The sequence below is a fragment of the Styela clava genome, chromosome 11 (genome assembly GCF_964204865.1).
Source record: "Styela clava chromosome 11, kaStyClav1.hap1.2, whole genome shotgun sequence".
NCBI lineage: Eukaryota > Metazoa > Chordata > Ascidiacea > Stolidobranchia > Styelidae > Styela > Styela clava.
In genome coordinates this window covers 14714227-14737464 of record NC_135260.1, presented here as the reverse complement: position 1 = coordinate 14737464, position 23238 = coordinate 14714227, and the positions used below count along the sequence as shown (strand labels likewise).

Below are 23238 nucleotides of genomic sequence, written 5' to 3'. Positions count from 1 at the left end.
TGCTATAGCGCCATGATCATTATTTATTTTTGTCGTCTACCTATTTTATATGGCCACATTATATATTTGCAGACCCCTGACAAAAACCTATAGTCATGGTTATTAAATTACAATGAAATTTAAGAAGCCTTTTTATGGTCGGTCTAAAGTAGCCTTTACCAAGAAACAACTCGCTCCATGAAACTCATAAAAATTAAAAGCATTCGGAAAGCAAGCGGAAAAATACCGTCACCACAAACACATTAGGCCTGGGTTATGTGTTTGTTGGTTGTTAAGGGAACGGGATAAACATTGACCCTTTAGAATCCTATGTTCTTCCGATAATGCTGCAAAATCACAGGTTTCCCTGTGATAAAAATAACTATAGGGTTAATTTTGTGTCTCGTGATCCAACGATCGTGACTGCATGGTAAGCGATCACGGATAAAGAAAATACTATTTACGTACTTTGAATGAATAGGTTTTTAGACACAAGAAGAATACTAACGACAAAAGGCTCAATTCGAAATCGTAAAAAATTTGCTCTGATGAAATATAGGTGACAGTTTACTTATGTTTATTTCGGGTTGAAATAGGATTTACCTTTAACGTCGACGAAAGAATAAATTTCCGTCTAAAAAGTTATAAAATGTAACATTTTAGATGGGGATGTTTCATAGAATTGAATTAGTTACATTTGTAACTCACCAGAGACAACAGCGCGCAAAGCGAAGCGGGAATGACTTATGTCTGTAATGGGTAGTTTTTGAAATTGTTTAATAGGTAAAAAAAAGAAGGAACAAAAATGGCACTTCAGAAGTATGTGTACCAATATGGAGGTAACTAATTTTGTTTGCCTATACTTTACATCAAGCTGTGTAAAGGGACGGAAACGTATAGGCAGGGTTATATTCACTTGGATAACACAAACATTCCCCGTAATAGAACTAAAATAAGCAAAATCACAATAAAATTATGCGCTAACTCTAATTTGGTACACATACTACGGGAGTACCACAAAAATATGGAACTTTTTCAGAATTTATTTTAAGTCGAAGTGAAATTATTTCGTAGATAAAACGGTCAACAGTTGGGGTATGCATTCATTTTTAATTGATAATTAATTGATAATTTTTTTCTTATTCAAAGTTTCTTCTTTAGGCATAACGTAGATAACTAAGAAATGGTTGTCCACGCTTCAGGCACAGAGAAAGCTATGCCACTCCCAACGGCAGGGAAATATCCGGACGGTGAGGTGGGTTCTAACGAATACCCATAGGTTTTCAGATCGTTTAAAAGTTGTTTTGCTGATAAAAGTCGAAGATTTTATATCAATATTTTTCGAAAATTTCGTGAAACAATGCACCTGTTCGATAATTTTGATAAGATTTATGGTGTCTGCTATCTTCATAATTTATTTTATTAAGCCGCTATATTACGCTATTTTACTTGGAATCGTGCGAACAAAATATTAAATTCACATCAACTATATTGTTTTGACATTTGTACATCTAATGAACCATCGAATGACGCACATAGGCTAGTTTTCTGTGGATAAAACTGGCGTAAAATGCAAGTAATTCTTCCATTGATGAAATTATTTTTATAAATTTTGTGCGAAATAATAGACATAATGAATCACGAGGAGGTATTAACACGCAAGCCCTTTTAAGCTGAAAGTTATGAAGGAATTATAACAATTTTTGAGCCAAAATCGTACATTCTCTACACGGGATTGACAATTGATCCTGCACTTTGTGTGTATCGGATAAGTGAGAATATATCATGCACTTTGTGATCTACGCAATGGATGTTGAAAATATTTCTGATTAATTGAGGCCTCTCATATTACAATTGTTACACCGTTAATTTATTAGTCATTCTTACGGAAATAAACAAAAAAATCGATGATCGGGGAAATATCCATTGTAGTACATGCTGTCGTTCGTTCCGAGACCTCATTAGAGTTAACATAACTAGTTGTCTCGTCCCTTTTGGCATAATATTGCGATTATCTGCTTATTTGAGGTGTCTAGTGGATGAGATTATTTAGGCCTTCATACTTTAAATAACTACTTGCTCTGTTTTGCAGAAGTATCAACCTTCGGCTCCGTCACTTCCACCCCTCCCGCCTTATTCAACGGTGGTTCCATGTAAAACAAGAAGACCACGTAAATGCTGCATGGTATCCAGCATTGTTTGCAACTTGCTCTTGTTGGCAGTTGTTATTATTCTGGGCATCATGATGATTACATACGTTAAGCGAAGTAAATGCGCCAACGAAGTCCACAGAGCTACCCAGAGATTGAACCAAAAAAACTATGTCTACCAGGTATGTTATTATGTACCATTCACGATATTTACTTGTTATATTGTTTTGATCACATAAAGTCTTTTTTTGTTTGATTGACAGATTGATGGATGCAAGGTGAAGAACATTAGGAAAATGAGAAAATTTCAGGTTAGGATAACATAATTGGATTGTGCTGGTCACTGATTATTTCATTTATGATTTACTTTTTTCTGCTGAAAAACTTTACCCGTTGTGTTCTGGCTTGTATATGTTAGTAGTTACATACATTCGAAGTGAAGAATATTTTTACAAGGGTCGCTTTTCACATTTTCGCAGATGCATAGTTTATCATCATATATGTGTAGTTGCTCAAGGCCCGCATTGCCACATGGAAATGTTTTGTCCGTACGAATGTACGTAGATTAAAAACTAAAAACTATGGTATACGAGTATAAGTAGAAAAACCTTTGTGTAAATATACATTTGGAAAAACATGTGTCTGTTCTATGCGACACGAAATTGTCTTTACCCGACTAAACGAGCATCATTAAACTTACCGGTGAACTATAGTAGTCCATCACTCCATAATGTTAATTCATAGCAAGGTTCGCGAACTCCAGATGAAAAAATTCATACAAAAATTATTCGTATTTCTCATCAGGCCTACTGTGCCAAACTGATATTATATTCTTATTAATAAGGTTTATTATACAGCAAACTAGGAAACGAAAAATCACGGAAATAAATTAAAAATTCTAGTCGATAATGCTAATTAATAAAGCAAGGTATGCAAACTCCCGATGAAAATAATCGTACAAAATTTCTAATTACTAGACCAAATAGAAATGATATTTGTCCCAATAAGGTTTATTATACTACAGATTAGGAAACTCGCGAAAAAAAAATTGGAAAAAATAAATGATATTATTATTATTAGCAGATAAGTGACTACATATTGGAAGATATCGACGATGATGACGATGAGGAGAAAAAGACGTTTTACGATGACGACAGAGTCAAAAGTCCAAGAGGTGGAGAAAGTCCCAGAAAGGGAAGAAGCGGAGGATTAGGATAGTAATAAAAATATTTGTGGAGAGTATTGTAAATTTGTTGAATAAAATACTAAGAACATATTTCCACAATGTTATACAAACTATTTTAATATTATAATTCAAACAAAGCAGTGCATGTTGAGAACACACGATTACGTGTCAAATTTTTGACAAAATCTGAATTATCCCATTCGTGCATTGCGAAAGCATTCTGATTTTCAATTTTTTTCTGAATTGGATGGTGGATGTTTGACGGATTATAAAAATGACGTAAAAAGGGGGGAAACGTGTTTAAGGGATCGTGTTGTATGTGATCTAAAACTTAGTGAAGTTTGCAAGGGATGCAGTTCAGAGATACATATGCTTGAGCAGTTCTTCAGGATAAACTTACGTTTCAAATAGCCTACGTCGTTTTCGAAGGTTTCTAATAGTAGGCAATCTGGTATACCTGGTTTCGGATCGCGACAGCGACCGCTTGTGGAAAAGCAACAGTATTGGTGCACTTCTAGGATTGATAGACGATATGTGCAAGCAAGTACAGTTCAGATTATCAGTCTGAAAGTTATGCTAAAAAAGTAGACACCTATTTGTACTTTTTCATATATATAGTTAATGTAGGCGGTTTAAAATTGTTTCACTTTTTAATCAGTCGATTATTGATACTCCGGTAGTATGTGTACCAGGTTAGAGTTAGGCCATAATTTTATTACAATTTTCCTTATTTTAGTTCTCTTACGAGTTCGGTGACTGAATGTGTTAGCCAAGTGAATACACCCTCTGCCAATAGTAATTAGTCGCTGTACACAACTTGATATAAAGTAGGTGAACAATATTAGGTACCTCCATACACATGCTTCTGGAGCGCCGAATTATTCATGTTCCAAATAGTCCCGTCTCAATAGGTAAAAAATTAAATATGGCCGAATGAATGAAACTACCATCTCTGAACCTTAAAAAATACAAATTTAATCCAAATGTCTCCTAGACAGTTTATAATGTTATTATTCTTTGACAAAGACAATAAAATATTGACGACTCTATTCATTTATCTACATAACAGCAAATCTATAAAGTTCATTCATATTGTAACTATTCAGGTATCTTTTTTATGGTAGATCTGTTCACTTTGAAGATTGGAATGATAATTTTATTTATCAATGTTTTAATAATTAATAGGTATTATATTATAATTTATATTTATTTTGGCCATGTGTCCTCCCCTCTCGCAATCAGAAAGGGGTAATATGGCCTCACATTTTCGGGTGCATATATGTAGAAATATTTGAAAGTCTGGATTAGTTTACTGACTTCGTTACGTATTAGGTCTTATGTCTACGGGACAAGTCATCAACTATTCACATGGTTGAATTTGACCCCCCCTTATTTTGAGCTTTGTTGAAATAAGATTTGCTTTTGGAGCCTAAGGAAGAATAAATTACCTTTTATTCAATTACAGAGTGTTTTAGTTTTGAAAGTTGACGTTCTTGATATTGAATTAGTGAGATGTGTAAGTCAGAAAGCGTACATAACGAAACGCCAATGCTTCACTCTATAATGTGTACTGTTTTGAATCTAATAAAAAAATTGGACTAAAAAAAAACCAAAATTTGTCTTCAAAAGTTGATTCCGAATATATCGCTTATACGTGTGAAATCAAAACACATATTGGAATAATTGTTTAGTAGTTTGAACGGAAGAAAATGCTGCATAATGTATTCAGATCTGAATAAACATATGTGTGTGTGCAGTAGTGGCGAATCGAAACAATATATAAAAGAAGCGGTTTAGGTATAATATACAACCAAAGTTGAAATTGACTTAATAATGATGTTCACCTTCATAAATGATTTTATTTATAGAATCGTTTAGCAATGATAAAGTAAGGCAGCGCTTCGTTGTCCGCCACAATATCTTGTATTCAACAAATGGTTTGACAGTTGGGGTATGCATTCATTTTTATGCCTGGATAAGTTATCGACTAATTTTTCTTCTAATTCAAAGTTTATTCTTTTGGCCTAAATTAGATGTAATAAAAAATGGTTGTCCACGCTTCAGGCGCAGAGAAAACTATGCCACTCCCAACAGCTGGAAAATATCCGGGCGGCGAGGTAAGTTGTAACGAATATTCGCCGGTTTCAAGATTTATTTAAATTTTGCTGTTTACTGAAAACTGTGTTGATTTAACGAAAAATGTATATCAATATCTGTTGAAAATGTCATAAAACAATATATCTGTTCGACAATTTTTCTATTAGATTTATGATGTATGCTATCTTTATAATTTCTTTTTAACTCGCTACAGTACGTTGCATTTTTTTTTATTTCGAATCGTGCGAACAAAACATTAAATTTTCATCATCTGTATTGTTTTGACATTTGTGTTGTCTATGCCCTGCGTCAAGATTGGTATACTTACTAATACTTTCATTATGACATTTTGTACATCTAATGAACCATTGAATGACGCACATAAGCTGATTTTTACAAATATACAGGCAAAGCAATAGCCTCGATCTAAATTACCAGAATATTTTTCTTTTTTATATTACTTTTTTCTTCTTGATACTTACTTGGAAAAGAATGTATTTTTGTGCAGTTTATGAGTTTATTCTGGAGAAATGATCCATTATTGCTTGTATTAGTTTAACAGCATTGGTTGTCTAATCCCTCTTAACATAATATTGTAGTTATCGGCTTCATAAAGTCACTCAATCTTTTATGATCTAATAACTGCCTGCAGTATTTTGCAGAAGTTTCAACCTTCAGCTCCGTCACTTCCACCCGCCCCGCCTTATTCAACGATGGTTCCATGTAAAACAAGAAAACCACGTAAATGCTGCATGATATCCAGCATTGTTTGCAACTTGCTCTTGTTGGCAGTTGTTATTATTCTGGGCATCGTGATGATTACACACGTTAAGCAAAGTAAATGCGCCAACAAAGTTTACAGAGATACACAGAGATATAATAAAGAAAACTATCTCTACCAGGTTCGAGATAACGTATTATATTTTGCAATAATATCTGTAATTCTTTACCATTTTCGTTGCATAAACTCTAGTTTTTGTGTGATTGACAGGTCATTGGATGTGATGTAATGAACACTATGAAAATGGAAGAACCGATTGATAGGGTAACATCTTCAATTTTTGGAATTGACTTTACAACAGTCGAAGTATGGGTCATTTGATGCTCATATTATGGCATACTCGCTGTATGTCACTGATTAAAAATGAAAAGTCCGATATTATAATGTATGTGCAACTACATGCAAATTGATAGATGGGATAATATATGGGGGAAAGAGATTGAAAGAATCGTATGTGTATGCCTTACGCGCACAAGAGTACTCAAGTCAGATGTACTTATAGAAAAATATAATGAATATTGAACCAACGCATACATTAGTTGATGAGGTAGCTGGTATACTTGATTTGCTATTAAAAGCATTCGAAACACAAGAATCACACTGGTGCTACGGTTCTAAATTCTTCAAATTATTATATTGTTACGACTAGGTGTTAGACAACATAAAAGAAAAACAGCAGGATGAAGATGACAAGCCTCTGGGCTACGGAGGTAAAAGTCCAAAAGGCGGAAGACCGAAACATAGAGGAAGAAGGGGGCCATAAAGAAATACTGAGTGAAAGCGTAAACATTTGACCAACTATTGTACATATTGATTTCTATTATTAGTTACAGTCAATCAGGAATCATTAATCGATGATACAATAAAAAGGAAAATAATTTATTGGTGTCTATTAAATGATTACTTATCGATCTTGATCAGTAAGTATGTTGATAGGTATTTGTCTGTTTGTTTGTCTGTTAGATACATGCGATATCTCACGAAAGCGAGGTTGAATCTGCTCCAAATTTTGCATGTGCTTTCATCATATCTCGAAACTTATTGATTTTGAATGAATTATGTCGTATAATTAGCAAGTTATTAATTAATTAGTGATTGGACACGTGGTGTCGCTACTAAATCAGAGCAAAGGATACACGCCGCGAGATCGATACACGCCGCTTGATCGATAAGTCGGCGGTCTTTGATCGCTGTCTCGTTTATTTTTTAAAAGATATAATTAATATTTACTTGGAATTTGGGCTAATTGTGTTTTTAACATTAATGGTTTCTTGATATTAAGCTTTTTGAAAAGAAGATGCCAATTAATTTTAATAAAGTATCAAAAAGTTCTTACAAAATAGTGATTCGTAGATAAATTGGATTTTCAGAGAGATTCGAATTTGACAACATAATATACTTAGTGACTGTATACTGCGCTTTAAATGTAATCCATTCAAAGATATGGCCTCGCATTTATTTATCGTAAGTGGGAAGGACAAGCAATACCAAAGTAGCAGTTAGCACATTCGTTTTTGAAGCGATATTGCGCCCGTTCTGGTCTAAATTAAACGGTGGCTGCCAATCTTAGATTTACAACGACAGACGATATTCTTGCAGGTGAGTTCGCCAACAAGTCTAATGCATTGCAGTTTTAATATAATTAATATTATTCATTAGATACCTTTATTTTGAACCATCACACTACCACGGTAGACAAATGAGAAAAAAAACCCTCTCTACTACAAGAGTGCTTAAAAACAGATTTTCTCGAATAAAAAGATAATGAATTTTGGGGAAACACATGATATTATCTTGGTGGTCGTAGTGGTTCTCTTCTTTATATGTAGGATGCGAGAGATCATATGTTATCCCGTTTGGTACCTGCTGTGTACGAATATTTTCTGTAGTGAATATATATGAAGAATGTCCGTCCGTTACATTATCCGTTGCCTATCTTAACATACAATAGATATAGCCAATCGCTGACCACAGTTGCGAACTCACGACCTTTTCAGCCGTATCGACTGCTACTTCAAAATGTCAATAAATCCCGGAATAGGGTCTCATTATCTTCACCTAGCGGCGAAGACAGAAAAAATATGTTACACTATGACTATTTTTTTACAATTCAATCCGGTTATGTGAATTTATACTCAAAATATGTGAATGTAAATTTGTTTGTGTTGAAATATTCAAAAAATCAGAGGTACTTTACAGATTCTGTTAAATTCTGTTAAGTATGGCTCCTATATTTACAGGACACTTAAATATTCATATGGTTCTAAAATCAATTTAACTGTAGAAAAAACATATCAAAAAATATATTGAACTTGATTGTCGTGAATGTTGGGAGCTAAGATTTATTCGACTATTGCGAGACAAACGGTGCGAACCGGTTTGCTTCGATTTTTTTGACGAATTTAGCAAGCCGCGATCATATAAAATTACAGAAGATCCGACTTCACAGGCCTGGTAGTAAGGTTCATCCCCTATAAAAGCAAGATCAAAATTCATCTTTTCCTACTTCCTTACACCTCGGGCGTTGTCATATAAAGGAAAGGAAATTGACTTTCTGAATTTGTGGTCTGAAGGTAATCACCGTAAACAATCCGTTCCCTTGGTATAACGAATGAATTCTGAAAAATAAATAAACCAGTTTGGTGAAGATATATGACTTTGATAGAACATGTTTGACCCGTACATATATCGACCAAATGAATGAAATAATGATATTCTGGTTAAACTAAGAAAATGCCGTTTTATGAGTTTTATTGTTGGGTATCGTTAAAAATTCCTTTGCAAATGAGATTGAATTTTCATAGGCTGATAGGTAAAGATTGAATTAATGTAATTGCAATTTCTCCTGATACGTTCAGAGTTTAAACACTACAGAAAATGCTAATAGTTCAGTGAAATGTCATAAGTTCATAATAACAAATATCCCTGAATGACTTATTTTGTACACTATTTTGATGGAAGAATATTTCGCCAAACCGAGTGATAATTTTCTGATGGTGGAATTTAACTTTTTTGACCTTTCAAAATTACAAAAATTATATTTTACTTCAATCCTTGACTAATTAAGCAGGAGCATATCACAGAATTATGAGTAATTTACGATAACCTTTTGTTTTGTTGGAATAGTTAAGTTACGGAAAGACTGATTGCTTTGCGTGGTATACGCAGAGAAAAAGAAAACGAGGGTATGGGTATAGCAGGGCAGGTCATCTGGTATTTTCCCTTTCTATGGGCTATAATTTATGAGCATATATATACTCTACGGATATACAAGAATTAGTCAGTTATAACATTAGCTCCAAGAAGCTGCATGGAAGCGTGTCAAGGCTCATTATTTGTAGGGAACTGTTTGAAAATCCGTCAAAATTCGGTTAGTTAGACGCTTGATTAAAATTCCACCCACCAAATTAGCAAACAATGATTTGTGGTAGGTGGCGAGTCACGTGACTTTGTCAAAACGCTTTGTCACGATAATATATAGAAATTATATAATGCGCATTAGTCAGATGCAGAAGTTCCGCATTGCTTCCTCGTTTAATGCAAAATATATAGGCCAGGTACGTCGTTATGTATCATTTATTTCATGCATTGTTAATTAATGAATTCAACATTCGTGTGATTGTGTTAGTCAATGTGCGTCAATTTCTACTTAACTGTTAACCAATCCCATGCTAATCCCATACGTGGGAAGCATTAATTGCATCATATTTTAAAATTGAATACGACCACTCTTGACATATACATACACCGTACTTCTGAAAGGTATTTATTCTATAGCCGCGCTTGATTGGTAGTAATACATATCAATTCATAAAATAATAATAACAAAGCTTTATGTGTCCACAAAGTTCACCTGGACACGGAAGTATTACTAAGCAGGTCATAAAATACAGATCCAATCCACATATTATAAATCAGGTATATAATGATGCTTATATTCATTTTGATAACAGGTGTCACTGATCACAGTACTGTTCTGTTGCTGTACTTGTTTTCGAACGCTTTTAAAATTACATACTTACTATTCAGAACGTTAATATCCGTAACGATTGAGTAGCAACAGTATAGCAACTAGTTAGCAATCATGGTTGTCAATACAGCAAAACATACAAAGGGTAGAGGCAAAAACACTCATTTACCGGTGAGTTTAGAAAATTGTATAATTATCGGTAATCATGAACATTTGTAATCAACTAATACTATAGTTTATAAGTTATTTTATCCGAAGCTAATGAAACGTGGGGAAATTCAGTTTTAGATGAATGAAATATAACGTGTATCGATTGTCTACCTAAGAAATCACTCAGCTCATTGCAAATATCTCTTTCGGTCTGTGTTAGTCTATGACAATTATTCATTTTAATTTTGATTTGACAATTTTGGCAGATTTAAGCACGTTCACATTTTAAATTAGTCATCGTTTTTTAACCTTCATTTGAATAATTCATTTTTTACAGATGGAAAAATCTGACGCGGAATACAGCGGATACCGCGATAGGCCAAGAAGAAAATGTGGCATTGTGACAAGCCTTGTATTCAATCTGATGATGTTCGGCATGCTGATTGGTGCCGGTGTGTACTTGTGCCGTTACAGACGAGAGATATGTCGTCTGAAAATTGATCATGGAATCACAATAGCTCAAATGATAGGAGTCGAGTATGAGGTACGATATTGTAACTACGACTTGATATTCAGTAAGCTTAATTTCATTCAACTGAAGCAGTCGCCAGGAAGCCATTAATTTTTTTTTATTTCAAATTTTCCCTGAGTGCTATGAGATTCTATAAATATTTAAACATTTCATTGTGTTTTTTATTCCGTCAAACGAGATCGCCTGCGTCACGTCCGTCTTCGTTTATATTTTGCTAACTCAGCCACATTCCCGCGTGGGTCGTATAGGTAGACTACCGGTACCGCGATTTGTTATTGGCCTTCCGTGTCCCTATATCTGAGCTCTCTTATTTTAAATCGATCTCATGGGAAATGATAACCTATTTATTTAATATTTCATTTCGACAAATCCATCTAAATGTACGTAAATACGTATGGACTAAATGAATATATTAAACGAAAAATAAAATTTCAGGTAGACAACTGCAAGGTACAACTGATCTACAAAGATGGATTGTTTAGTGCCGAACCTCTACAATCCGAAAACAACGAGAACGACGTGAGTTTAGAAACATAAATTTTTTCTTGGTGTGTGTAAATATTTGAATCGTCAACAATGGAACGGTGTTGTAGCCAATCTACCAGAGCAACGCTTAATAAGTTAGATTTTACGAAAAAGACAAAGAAAGAAGCAATTCGTCGAATAATGAAGTCAGCCCGCGATCTGAGTAAAATATTATTTTTCTGCTGCGAACAAAATAAACATTAGATTTTTCTTATTTTTTTCAAGGCCATTGATTTAAGCTATTGAGCTGTAACATTTTAACCATTAGTAAAGTAGGCATATGTGAGAATACTGAACCAACAAACATCCTAAAGATTACAGAAACTACCACATTGCTCATGTAACATATTGTGGAAACCGCGACGTTTCTACTAAATTTCTTTCTAATTTCCAAAACGCTTTTTTTCTATCTCTAGGTTTCCACAGAAGAGGGGAAACTTGAGATCGCCCCGGAAATTCTGGAAAATATAGATGACGAAAGAATGCACCGCAGAGGAAGACGCCGAAAGCATCATCGTCGTCCTCGCCCGAAACATGACAATGTACCCATACCGAAAACACCCGAGTGAAAATAAATTACGAAATGCTGTATACAACCTCATCTCATTAATTTTTCACAAAAGCATAAATTTTCCATTTAAAACTATTACTTTCTTGAATATATGTTTTTAATATAATCCACAGTAAAAGGCCATGGGAGGAGCGCTTAAATGGGAGGGAAAATCGAAAAATTGAGTTTCCATTCACAAACCCTATAACGCATATAACTAATGCTATTGAATACAATTCTAAATAAAGTAAATTAATTAATACAGGTATCACGGATCTCTTGCATAATGGTTGCACCATTTTGAAAAAAAAATCGAAAGTCGATAGGGACGTTCGCCCCCATTTTCTTGTCCCCAAAAGTATAATGAAACGTCATATGTTTTAATGAATTTATTCTATAAAAGTTTGCAAAGCATAGTCGCCAAATCCTATATTTTGAACTTTTTTTTGTTTTCTGTTTATAGGATTTTGTATGTGGACAGCCGCATTATTTTTTCACGGCGGCTGCTGTGCACCGTTGTTGTAGAATGTAGTTGAACCGCCTGATCTACTTTCTTCTCATGGTCAGCCACGAAATCGCAGCAAAAATAAATTATAGATTCACGCTATTATGCATTATTAATTATTTTTCAATGTAACGAACAGCAGCTGAAATGATTTACCTCTATTTGTTCTTATTTTTATTTTTGAAATATCTATTTTGAACGTTAGTTGATTGTAAATATATATATGATAAAAATTATAATGAATAATGAAGCCAGCTCGCGATCTGAGTAAGAGATTATCTTCCCGTTGCGAACAAAATCAACATTACAATTTTCTAGACCATTGTTTAAGTCATTCAGCTGTAACATTCTAAACATTAGAAAAGTAGGCAGATGTTACTGAACCAACAATGATCCTAAAAATTACAAAAACTTCCGCATTGCTCATGTTTTCTGATCTACTTTCTTCTCATGGTCAGCCACGAAATCACAGCAAAAATAAATTATAGATTCACGCTATTATGCAATATTAATTATTTTTCAATGTAACGAACAGGAGCTGAAAGGATTTAACTCTATTTGTTCTTATTTTTATTTTTTAAGTAACTATTTTGAACGTTAGTTGATTGTGAATATATATTTTTGAAACAACTATTTTGAACGTTAGTTGCTTGTAAATATATGATAAAAAATATAATAAAAGTTTTTTGTTCCGTCGAAGAAGACGACGAGCCTGGTATACCAATTCAGCGAATGATTTTCCTATTATTACAGTCATTTTGTGTCGCTGCAATTATGACCAGAAAGCAATGCACAAATATATGAAAACAAGGTACACTGGAAATTTACTTACACTGCAGAAATCTGCAGCAGCGATGTTTTTCGATTGGTATGACGTAATTCCGTGTGGTGGCGCAATATTCGCACAAATAACAAAATTTTGGGGTAAGATATCTTGCTGAGTAAAACTCAAAAAAAAAAATATGTAGTATTTTTTTTATGGGAATCAACCATTTATGAGTACTAAAAATTTGAATACGATTCCACTGAAAAGCGTTAATTTCAACAACAAATGTCGCACCAACAACAACCCCTTAGAGATTCTAAACGTCGTGTACAAAAAATGTCACAAATGCCCGAGAAATAAAATATTGAAATGAATATAGAAAATTAAAATCTAGGACACTGATGGAAAATATTTTGTTAATATGAGGAGTATCATAGCCAAAACCAGAAAAACACAGGTGGTTTATAAAACTTAAAACACTTTTAACTCTACAAAGAATTGTAAATAGTGGGGGCTAATATTAGATGTAACTTGTCATGACGGTATATTATAGGCTTATAGCAGTGCTTCGACCAGCATAACGCTCTTTTTGGGCCTAAGGACTCCAAACGTATATTCAAACAGGGCTTATTGCTCAGCCACAATGATTTTTATGGATATAATTCGATTTAAAAATCTCAGTCATACACACAAATTAAAAAAAAATGTACTTTTTAAAATCTAGCAAAATGTTAAGAGAAGTATCTCTATCCAAAGAATCTTTTTATACCGTGAGCTCGCTTTAGTGGTATGGAAATTACCTGAAGAGTAGACTTAGGCAGTTGATCCCCGAATACCATAATCAAGAAAACTAGCACAATTACAAAAAATTGCAACTGCATGGAAATAATAAGTTTCATATGAGAGATAGCCAGACTAATTTCTAACACCTTGTTAGAAGTGTTAACATCGCATATCTGTTTGTGCTGTTAGAAAAAATGTTTGGTTAGGTATATACGCGAGCAGGGATCTACGAAGTATACATCTTAAAATAACAAAGAAAACAAACGACAAGATCAATCAAGCTTTATTTTGACTTGATGATAATTATGATATCGCGTATACATTTGTACATGTTTTTGATAGAGTTTAGTTCAGGGTAGCTCCACATAGGGTAAAAACGAAGTAAAGAGGTATTCATAACATGAAAAATTAGAAATATCTTATCAATATGAACTTTAATTAATTTTCGACATAGTGTCGAACAGTTAAAAACTTATTGGTACTGCGTGCTCGATAATAATTCTCTTAAGACGAATAAATAGGCATCGCTTCTATCGACGTCTGTAAATGTATGTAACTGTTGATACCATAATATATAGTTTGTTGGCCCTTATACAGCAGATGTATTAAATGAATTGAAAAAACTTAAATAAAAAAAAACTGAAACAAAATATGTTTGGAACTGAATTTAAAGCACAATTGAAATTGTATCGAGTATATTAATACAATATTTATCATCATTATTCCAGTTTTGAATAAATCTGATTTTTTTTAAATTTTGAATCTGAAATATGTGAAAGATGCGATTTCGGTCGTTAAATATTTCTTTGTTTGGCTAAATTGGTTTATTCAGTGGATATAACTATATAAATTTATAAATATTTATATAGATCCTTCTCTCCTCAAATAAAATTATGCAGAATATATTGAGTTGCAGAATTTATGTACGTTACTAACAGTAATAAACTGTATTTACGGTATGTACTCTGTATTGATCGAATGTCGTTTTAACGTGCTTTGTGCTCAATATCGTATTTTCTTATCGTCATTATTTCTATGTTATGTCGTCATTCGTATCGGTATGATTAGCCGTAACACCTCACCAGTTGTTTGTTTCGGTAATTTTCAGGTGACAGAAAACGTACATGCAGTGTTATAAACAAATTAAATGCGAAGAAAAATTTTGAACAGAGTTAGACGAACGACAAGCACGAAGTTTCAATGAATATCGGTTTGCCCAGTTAGATATTGGAAAAATGTGTCAGTAGCTGTCATAGCAGCAACCTTCGTTTACATTATATGACAAAAATGCGCATTGCTATATGCTTTTTCGGCGATTTACTATCGAAGGAATAGCCAGAAATACTCTAGTTAACATTTGAGCTTGTTTTGAAGATTTAATTGCAACCAAAAATGTTACGGTATCCTAGCTCGTGAAACCATCGGACCATCACAAATTAATACTTAGTTCGGTGAAGATCGCTAGCCAGTGATGGATTATGTCTCTAAAACATGCTCCCAAACCCACTATTGTATGAATATAACGTTTCTGACTGATCTATGATATGGTATCGAAGGTTTCGGCTTTCGCCTCTTAACAACAATACAAGGCCGACTATTTATGTAATAATAGATTCAGCCTCAACTGAAAATTTAATAGCATAAATAAAGTAAGCGATGTCACCACGACAAAGTTGTCATAACAGATTGCAATGAAAGATATCGAGACTACATCAATTCAAAACTTTGTATGATTTCATTAACAGTCTAGTAATAATCTATCAACGGCCAATACCAACTGCGAACTTATTATCCCGATAAAGGATGTCAGAACCGATCATGTACTAGTATACAAACATACACTTTGAAAGGGCATATAACGCTCGTCAAGAAGTCCAATATTGTATGGCATATCTTCAAAAAAGTAATTTTTGAAACACCATTTTATTCTGTATAGTCCTGCCCACATTGTTGTACTTTATGTCTTCGCTTTGCCAGTTCATTTATACTATTTTTCAAACGATCGAACGCGCATCGGTTTTGTTTTGCAGTTCAAGCTGATAACGTTACGGGCCTGCAGCCATAATTATCATGGAGTGAGTGCATTCAATATTACGTCAAGGTGAACCGCAAGTTTTTTAGACTCAACATCGTTAGATAGTAGTTCAACTGAATGGCGTATACTAAAGTAGATTCTGTTGGAAATCTGTCGAATTAGGCTACCAGTAGTAGACAGGAACAGGTCAGTTGTCCGAGAATATAACGATATAGGGCTTCATATCCAAAGGGTCATCTAAGCTTGCAAGGTAACAAACGATTGCAGTGGATATATAACGACTTTTTGTATTAATAATACTATTACGAAGACGGGTAACTATATTTCGCGAAACGGGATAACACCAAGGTTTCGGGTGACTACTATTAATTCAATAATTATTGAACCGTTCAAATTATTCTAATAAGTAAATTTCAAAATATTCTAAATTGCTCGACCTCAATCAATCGGCCCGACACTACGAGAGAATTATTAAAAGTAAAAATAGACCGGCTTTGCCATGGAAAATGATAGCAATACTTAAAAAATTCTTGCCTATAGCATCGTTGAATGAAGCTGTTTTTTGCAATGGTAGATTTTATCTTCTTCATGCATATCATTCATGCATATTTCTTATTGGCATTCCCCAAGATTGAAAATCCATATATATATATATCTGTTAATTTACTATTCCTGTTTTGCTAGTTTTTCGGACAGGCTGTCGATTAGGAATACATCATACCGTAACTGAGAAACTTTGATACTGTTGTACTTCGTAACTGCGGTGGAGAATGTGTAGAACTTAACGCAAACCAGAATGATCTCGGGAATTGAATATTTGTGTAATCAACTGAAAGACGAATCTGAGCAACGTCACGCTACAGCCTTCCTAGATTGACAGAAAAGTAAACTCGCGACGATAGCAGCGTTTGAATAAACTAAAATAAATTGAAATCCAAACTCGAACCCGACAAAAACATCATCCCTCCTATAAATTATGTGGAATAAGTAACAATTTTTGTATTTATCTTTGGAATATATTTTTCTCGTAAAAATTGATAGCAATATATAGGCATTTGTATATATGTATATAGACTTACGCGAAATAATCTTATGACATATGTAACAATGGTAGATGCAATATCTATGATCTGTTATTCCATATTTTTTGGCAATTTTTGTATCAGTAGTAAATTATTCATCTGATCCTTTTATCTAGAAATATAGGAACAAACTGTCAGATTCATCCATTATTCACTGGTGGTGATAACATTTCACGGTTGGCGAACAAAATACATTTTCAATTCATACCTTGCAATCAGTTAATAATACTTGATAAAGGCATTTAGAGTGATATTATACGACGGTAGCCAGTGGGATTTCTTCATTAGACTCTGATAATAAGAAGACACTTTTATGCCCGGGAATTTAGATGTATAGCAAATGTAGCGAGTACAGTATATAGCAGTTGTCGTCAAACTTTTTACTACTGGGCCAAATGTGCACATTGGCGGTAGCGTGAGGGTCATATTCATTTTTGCCTTTAAACAATCGCCACAATGAACTTCAAATTATGGGGCACCCGCAACTCCTATTTCAGTGTTAATAACAACTAACGGTAGGCACGACATACAGTTGATATGTGCTTTGGCTTACGTCAATTAATACAAAACAAACGTCATTGTAACGACAGGCAACTGTGGGCAGATGATAAATTTATGGGTAATTTTTTGTTTTTTAGCATTGAGAGTTAGGGCGTTCGAGGGCCACAAAAAATTTGTTCAAGGAATGCAGTTTGCCGACAACTGCTGTAGGGATTGGAGTAGGCTTGCACGTAATTTACAGATTTACGGAATTATTCCGAGTTACGGAAGGGAAGTTACGAATTACGTAAAGTCGTAATTATGGTCGAGCGCTTTCGCGATTGAAACGAGCACTCTTCAAAGCAGTCGATTCCGTCGAAAGTTTAAAAAGTAGAAGAAGTTAGAGCTTCGGTATTTGCAGCCGTTTTTCTCACTTTTCTCTCCTTGCCAATACGTCACCGTGATAATTAATGTCGCGCTTATCAAACAGCAATATGACGACGGAAGAGAAATTGCGTAATGAACCAACGCAATTTCATCTTTTCGGCATCGGTAAAGCGATTGAGACGGCGGAGAAACAACAATATGACGGGATTTCCCGCGATCCGGTAAAAATCAGCAATATGACGATGGAAGAGAAATTGCGTAATGAACCAACGCAACTTCGTCTTTTCGGCATCGGTAAAGCGATTGAAACGGCAGAGAAACAACAATATGACGGGATTTCCCGCGATCCGGTAAAAATCCTTTATCCTAAAATCCTAAATAGTGGGATTTCTCCACCACAATGCATGATTAAAATTAAGAAAAAAAGCTAAATTGTAGCCTAAATGTTTAATGTATAACTATCTTTGTGCAGTGTTTAATTGAAAATGTCCTGATCATTGGATTATATTTAACTATGGCAACGAGATTTAAGAATTTCGACGATCGTTTTCTTGTTTTTAACAGTTCAATATTCTCAATTTATCTACTATCAAATATCAAGTATGAGCCAGTGTGTTTATTCTGTGCGAGAACCATTTTCAATTACAAAACCTTGATGTTCTGTTACCGGTTTTATCGTTTTATATTAGTCCGGACTTGTCCTTGCTCAATATATTTTCCACAATGCCTCGCAATATTTCGGCCAAATATGATTAACTGTCCACCAAATGCGGCAACTCATTTTGATTCTTGAATACCACCGACACTCGACCAAATTTGTGTCAATCTTGGCGGATAGGATCGTCGACTTGAGTTAGAAAAATAAGTTAATTTTTTCGTGAGTGCAAAATAAATGTCACAATATGCATTTTTTTGCGATATAACTTTGTATTTTCGGAAAATCCATGTCATATAAGTACGGTATTTGAATTATGCGCAAATAATTATTATTTGATCTAAATTTGTCGCAAATAATGTTACAACATTTAGGCCGCGAAATGTTTTAATGTAAAATGAAGCATGGTAATCGGAATAACGTCAATAAGTCGGCATCAATAATTATTATAAAATGCTGACTAGGTAGTAAAGTCGAATAATGTTAAAAGCGGTGCAATAACAAGTCTTCGTCGCGAGGCAAGCGCAAGTATAATCAAACGAGAGAATACGCACGTCGTGGCATTGATAAATTGGAAACCCGACATTTTTTTAATACGATGTTAAAAAAGTCAACTATCGTTTCATAAATATCCTTATACCAGTGTCGGTAATGATAAAATTGATCGCATAAAATTGGGACGGTTAATTGGCGAAGGTGATAAAGGAAATCAAAGCTAGAACAAAAGATAAAAATCAGAATAAAATTAATTTGAATTCACTCTTGTCTTATTAACATCTGTCGCCGGCGTGTAGTACTGCCAGGAATATGAAAACTCAAACTCGATGTCCCAATCGAAAATGAAGTGGATTCAATCGGTTGTTATGATAGGTTTAAATGTGTGAAAAAATATCGCAATTACGGGGTCATTACGTAATCGATTTGGCCGTAATTACGGAATTGATTTTTGTCAATTACGTGCAAGCCTAGCATTGGAGTCTACTACATTAGTCTAATACATTTTTGGTATTTAAATTTATTATCCGAATTTCATCTGTTCACTGGAAACGGATTCATAATCTATTTGAAACAATTATGAGTGACAATAATTATTATTTTTTTTATCGTATCATCAACATAAAATGTCCTATCATCAGAAAGCATATCGGTGGTCTATTCGCGCACATGCCGCTTTGCAGGAATATCTCAGCAAATGTAGTAGGTATACTTTTCGTGCTTTAACCTTATGTATAAAGAATTTCTCGTATTTGTATTGTAGAGATGAAATCGTGATATGCTCGAATTCGAAAATAATGTGTCAAATAGACACCGATTCGGGGTAGGTTTTATAAACAAACCTTCATGTACAATCAATTAACATTTTTTCTTGATTCCATTGCAAGTTTTTTTTTTGTCTCTGTACCGTCGTTAACTCTAATTAGACATATCTAATGTTCAACCCCCTAGTAACAGAATGTTGAAATTATGCCATATAATATAAAATCATGCAATAAATTTACAAGTGCTTAATCTTTGGAAGTATGTGTACACAACAAAAATGTTGTGTATCATAAGGTCGTCGAAATATTTTGAAATTTTAAATTTAATCGCCAGAACCGTCTGCAGGTAAGAGACAATCAAATTATGTATATAATATATTCGACATTGAACCGTATTTAATTATTCATAATGCATAAATATTTTGCATTCTCAATGAAAGTGCTATTGAATTTAAACCAAACAAAGACGTCTGGCCGGACTTTTCTGTGTTTAATATTTTATTTATAAGATACTTGGATGCCATCTTAAATCACCCCTTATCCAACGTCAGCGAAACATACTTTTGTTCATGGTTTATGATTACATCATCAATGCATTCTGATTGTTGGTGTTCGAATTTTAACTGCATGCTCATTCAGCTTACTAATCCAGGGATTACCTGGTCAATAGAGCATTTTTAATGAATCACATTTTGACCCCTTGATCAATGAGATATTGAATCATTTCCAATAACAACATCCCGCTACATGAGTGATTAAGGATTAGTAATGAATACATTGGATAAGTACGATATTAATAGTGATTTGCTAAAATCCGTCATATTTAATCAATTTAAAAGATATTGGTCGTTTGCGAGTTGAATGTCGAATCGCGTGCAGAAAATCATGAGGCCCAATAAATTTTTGCCGCGAGTGGGCGCCTCCTCGTTTTTCAGTGCCGGAGGCGGAGTGGGAGAAAATCTACAATCGACTCCTAGTTGAAGTGACTAATTTGACGTCGGCCCCTGTCTCCCGACTTCAGGTTTTGAAAAATTCGGCAATAAAAACTTAGACATCTTCTTTAAAAAACTGTTAGGAGCTTTTAGTCAACTCGATTTTTTTTTAGTTTTTATAGAAAATTTTGACCTCAGTTAACACCCTTAAAAGTGTTAAAATTCCGATTCCGGACTCCGGGTAATTTAAAGTGCGACTCCGACTCCGGGGAGTTCGAAAATAAGCCTACGACTCCGATCCCACTTCGGTGGATAAGTGTTACGTGCTTATTACGTCGGAGATGAATCCTAATTGGTGGATATATGAGTAAAAAATAAGAAGAATTTATATTTTATGAGATTAAATATAAAGTTTAGAAACATTACCCTAATTTAACAACATAACCTCAAAACTATGATTAGTGATGACACTGATGAGCTCTTAGGGTGTTTATGAGGGTTTATGATCAGAATTGATAGATTCGGGTGTATTATTCGAGAAAACTTGATGTTACGCGGGTTGGGATCCCATGTTGTAAATAAATTTGTTTGAAAATTCGAATTGCTATTCGTGAATGACGTTTGAAGAGTTGTGTAAACGTCAACTTTAGCAGATATTAACAAAATTAAAAAACGACTCGGAGAAAATTGTTTGCCTTATTATATATAAGGTAAGCCAACCGAGTAACCTCAATTACCATAACATTTGACGTTCAAATGATATTTTCTTGCTATATAGTACGCTGGAGTAAAGATTATATGTAATTGTGTTTGGAATAAGCTACCACCACCTAGTAGAAAACAACCGATATGTTCAGAAAAGTATACACCATTTTCGATTGAACTATATCTATAAGAGTACGTCGCTATTCGTCGGAATCCTAACTGCATTTATTTCATCCATATGTCACCATTGTTGAAAATTCAATTTCCATCTGAAAATGGGCTCTTTATTCTATAATCAATTAGACTGTTGACCGTGATAAATTTGTTCGAAAGAAAAAATGATCCTACGTCAGTTGGCTTCTTTAAAATCATTTTTATGGTTCATTCTAAGAAAGAGAATTATGGCTTTTGCGAATGTTCTACACTTGCTAAATGAAATGAACTGCTGGTATACGAGCATCAGTTACATATATATGTTTATCGAGTGTGAAACTATGCAAAAACAGAATGAAAATTTATAATAATAAAATTGCGTGGTTAGGAACAGATAGCATACCATATTATAAAATTTTCTATTTATACCGTTGAAGAAGAAATGAAATAATCAAATGGCATACCTTACTCCTTCTTGTTCCATGAAAGGTAACCGGTAGTAAAAATATGTGCGCTTTGACCTGAGGATACATGAACAGGAGGTTTGATGCTTTAAAAAGGTTTTTCCGTTAAAGCTTTGTTGCAATTTTGTTAACCTGAAATATTATTTGAGTCCACTAGCAAATTTTGTACCCATCCGGCTCGAATAACATTTAATATTTACCCAACTCTCACTAATCTAGTTGTATACAATAGTAGACCTCTTTTGACAGCATATGGTGTTTTCTGTCTGTCAGTCTAGAAGAAGACTAAATCAAATAATCAGAAATAGATATTATTCGAATGGCCAACAAAATTTAGATAACGTTCAATGGCCTAGTGATTGACCTGATGCTATTTGTAGTGATGCCTTTATCAAGATGAGAATGAGCAGTTCGAAACAATATAAGAATCGAAGTTTTTTTCGTTGTGTTTATCTACCATGAAGAATAGAATATATATATAGTATATATATACTTAGGTATAGTGTAAGCGGCAGGGTTGCAGTCGTCAGTTGCAGTAAGGGTTGCAGTCGTCAGTTTTTTTCCGAGTATTTAATTTAAGTGTGATTTAAAATTCAGTTTAGATAGTCTAATTGTCAAGTTTGCGTCTGACATAGGCAAAGAAAAAACATTTTTTCTGTTTAATTAACTTAAATTGCTAGAATACATTTTGCAATCTGAAATGATTTGGGGGGAAAACGTACTTGAAAGGTGTTATCTTATTTGTGCGCGTAATCTGCTTACTGTTGTCTGCTATTGATTTTGCCGCGTCGTGAAATGTATCACATCTCATAATTAAACAAGCTTGTTTTTGCGAAAAACTTCAATAAATATCAGTATTTAGATGTCGAACATGTTTGATCTTCGTGAAATTGTTCCGGTGTTCTTTCATTATAAAATCGAGTGACTTAAGCCAATTTGTATTTTGCCTCAATTAGACACCTTTCGTGTCGCGAGGAATCAACGCCATTTTCGTCAATTTAAAATTCGTTCAGTTGTCTGATAATTTCAACAATTTCGCCGCCTATGGGATGTCACGAATCTTTATTTTGGAGTATATGCAAGTGTAATTTTTTAGCATAAAACAGTGACTG

General features: G+C 34.0%; 3 protein-coding genes across 4 annotated transcripts; all 3 read left to right on the top strand.

The window, feature by feature from the left end:
- The first annotated feature begins 1086 nt into the window (after positions 1–1086).
- On the top strand, positions 1087–3405 carry LOC144429738 (uncharacterized). Of its 2 annotated transcripts, none has more exons than XM_078117929.1 (4): positions 1087–1234; positions 2072–2311; positions 2393–2440; positions 3213–3405. In XM_078117929.1, the coding sequence occupies exons 1-4, from the start codon at positions 1163–1165 to the stop codon at positions 3345–3347; spliced, it is 495 nt and encodes a 164-aa protein (XP_077974055.1). In that variant the 5' UTR covers positions 1087–1162; the 3' UTR covers positions 3348–3405. The 2 variants fall into 2 exon arrangements, with proteins under 2 accessions (XP_077974055.1, XP_077974054.1); XM_078117928.1 differs by having other exon boundaries at positions 3210–3405.
- Positions 3406–5186: 1781 nt separating this feature from the next.
- LOC120348082 (uncharacterized) lies at positions 5187–7217 on the top strand. Its single transcript, XM_039418197.2, has 4 exons — positions 5187–5432; positions 6075–6314; positions 6404–6457; positions 6843–7217. The coding sequence occupies exons 1-4, from the start codon at positions 5361–5363 to the stop codon at positions 6954–6956; spliced, it is 480 nt and encodes a 159-aa protein (XP_039274131.2). The 5' UTR covers positions 5187–5360; the 3' UTR covers positions 6957–7217.
- A 2929-nt stretch (positions 7218–10146) lies between these two features.
- On the top strand, positions 10147–12093 carry LOC120347589 (uncharacterized). The gene is made up of 4 exons (XM_039417628.2): positions 10147–10334; positions 10651–10857; positions 11281–11364; positions 11787–12093. The coding sequence occupies exons 1-4, from the start codon at positions 10278–10280 to the stop codon at positions 11937–11939; spliced, it is 501 nt and encodes a 166-aa protein (XP_039273562.2). The 5' UTR covers positions 10147–10277; the 3' UTR covers positions 11940–12093.
- Positions 12094–23238: the final 11145 nt, after the last annotated feature.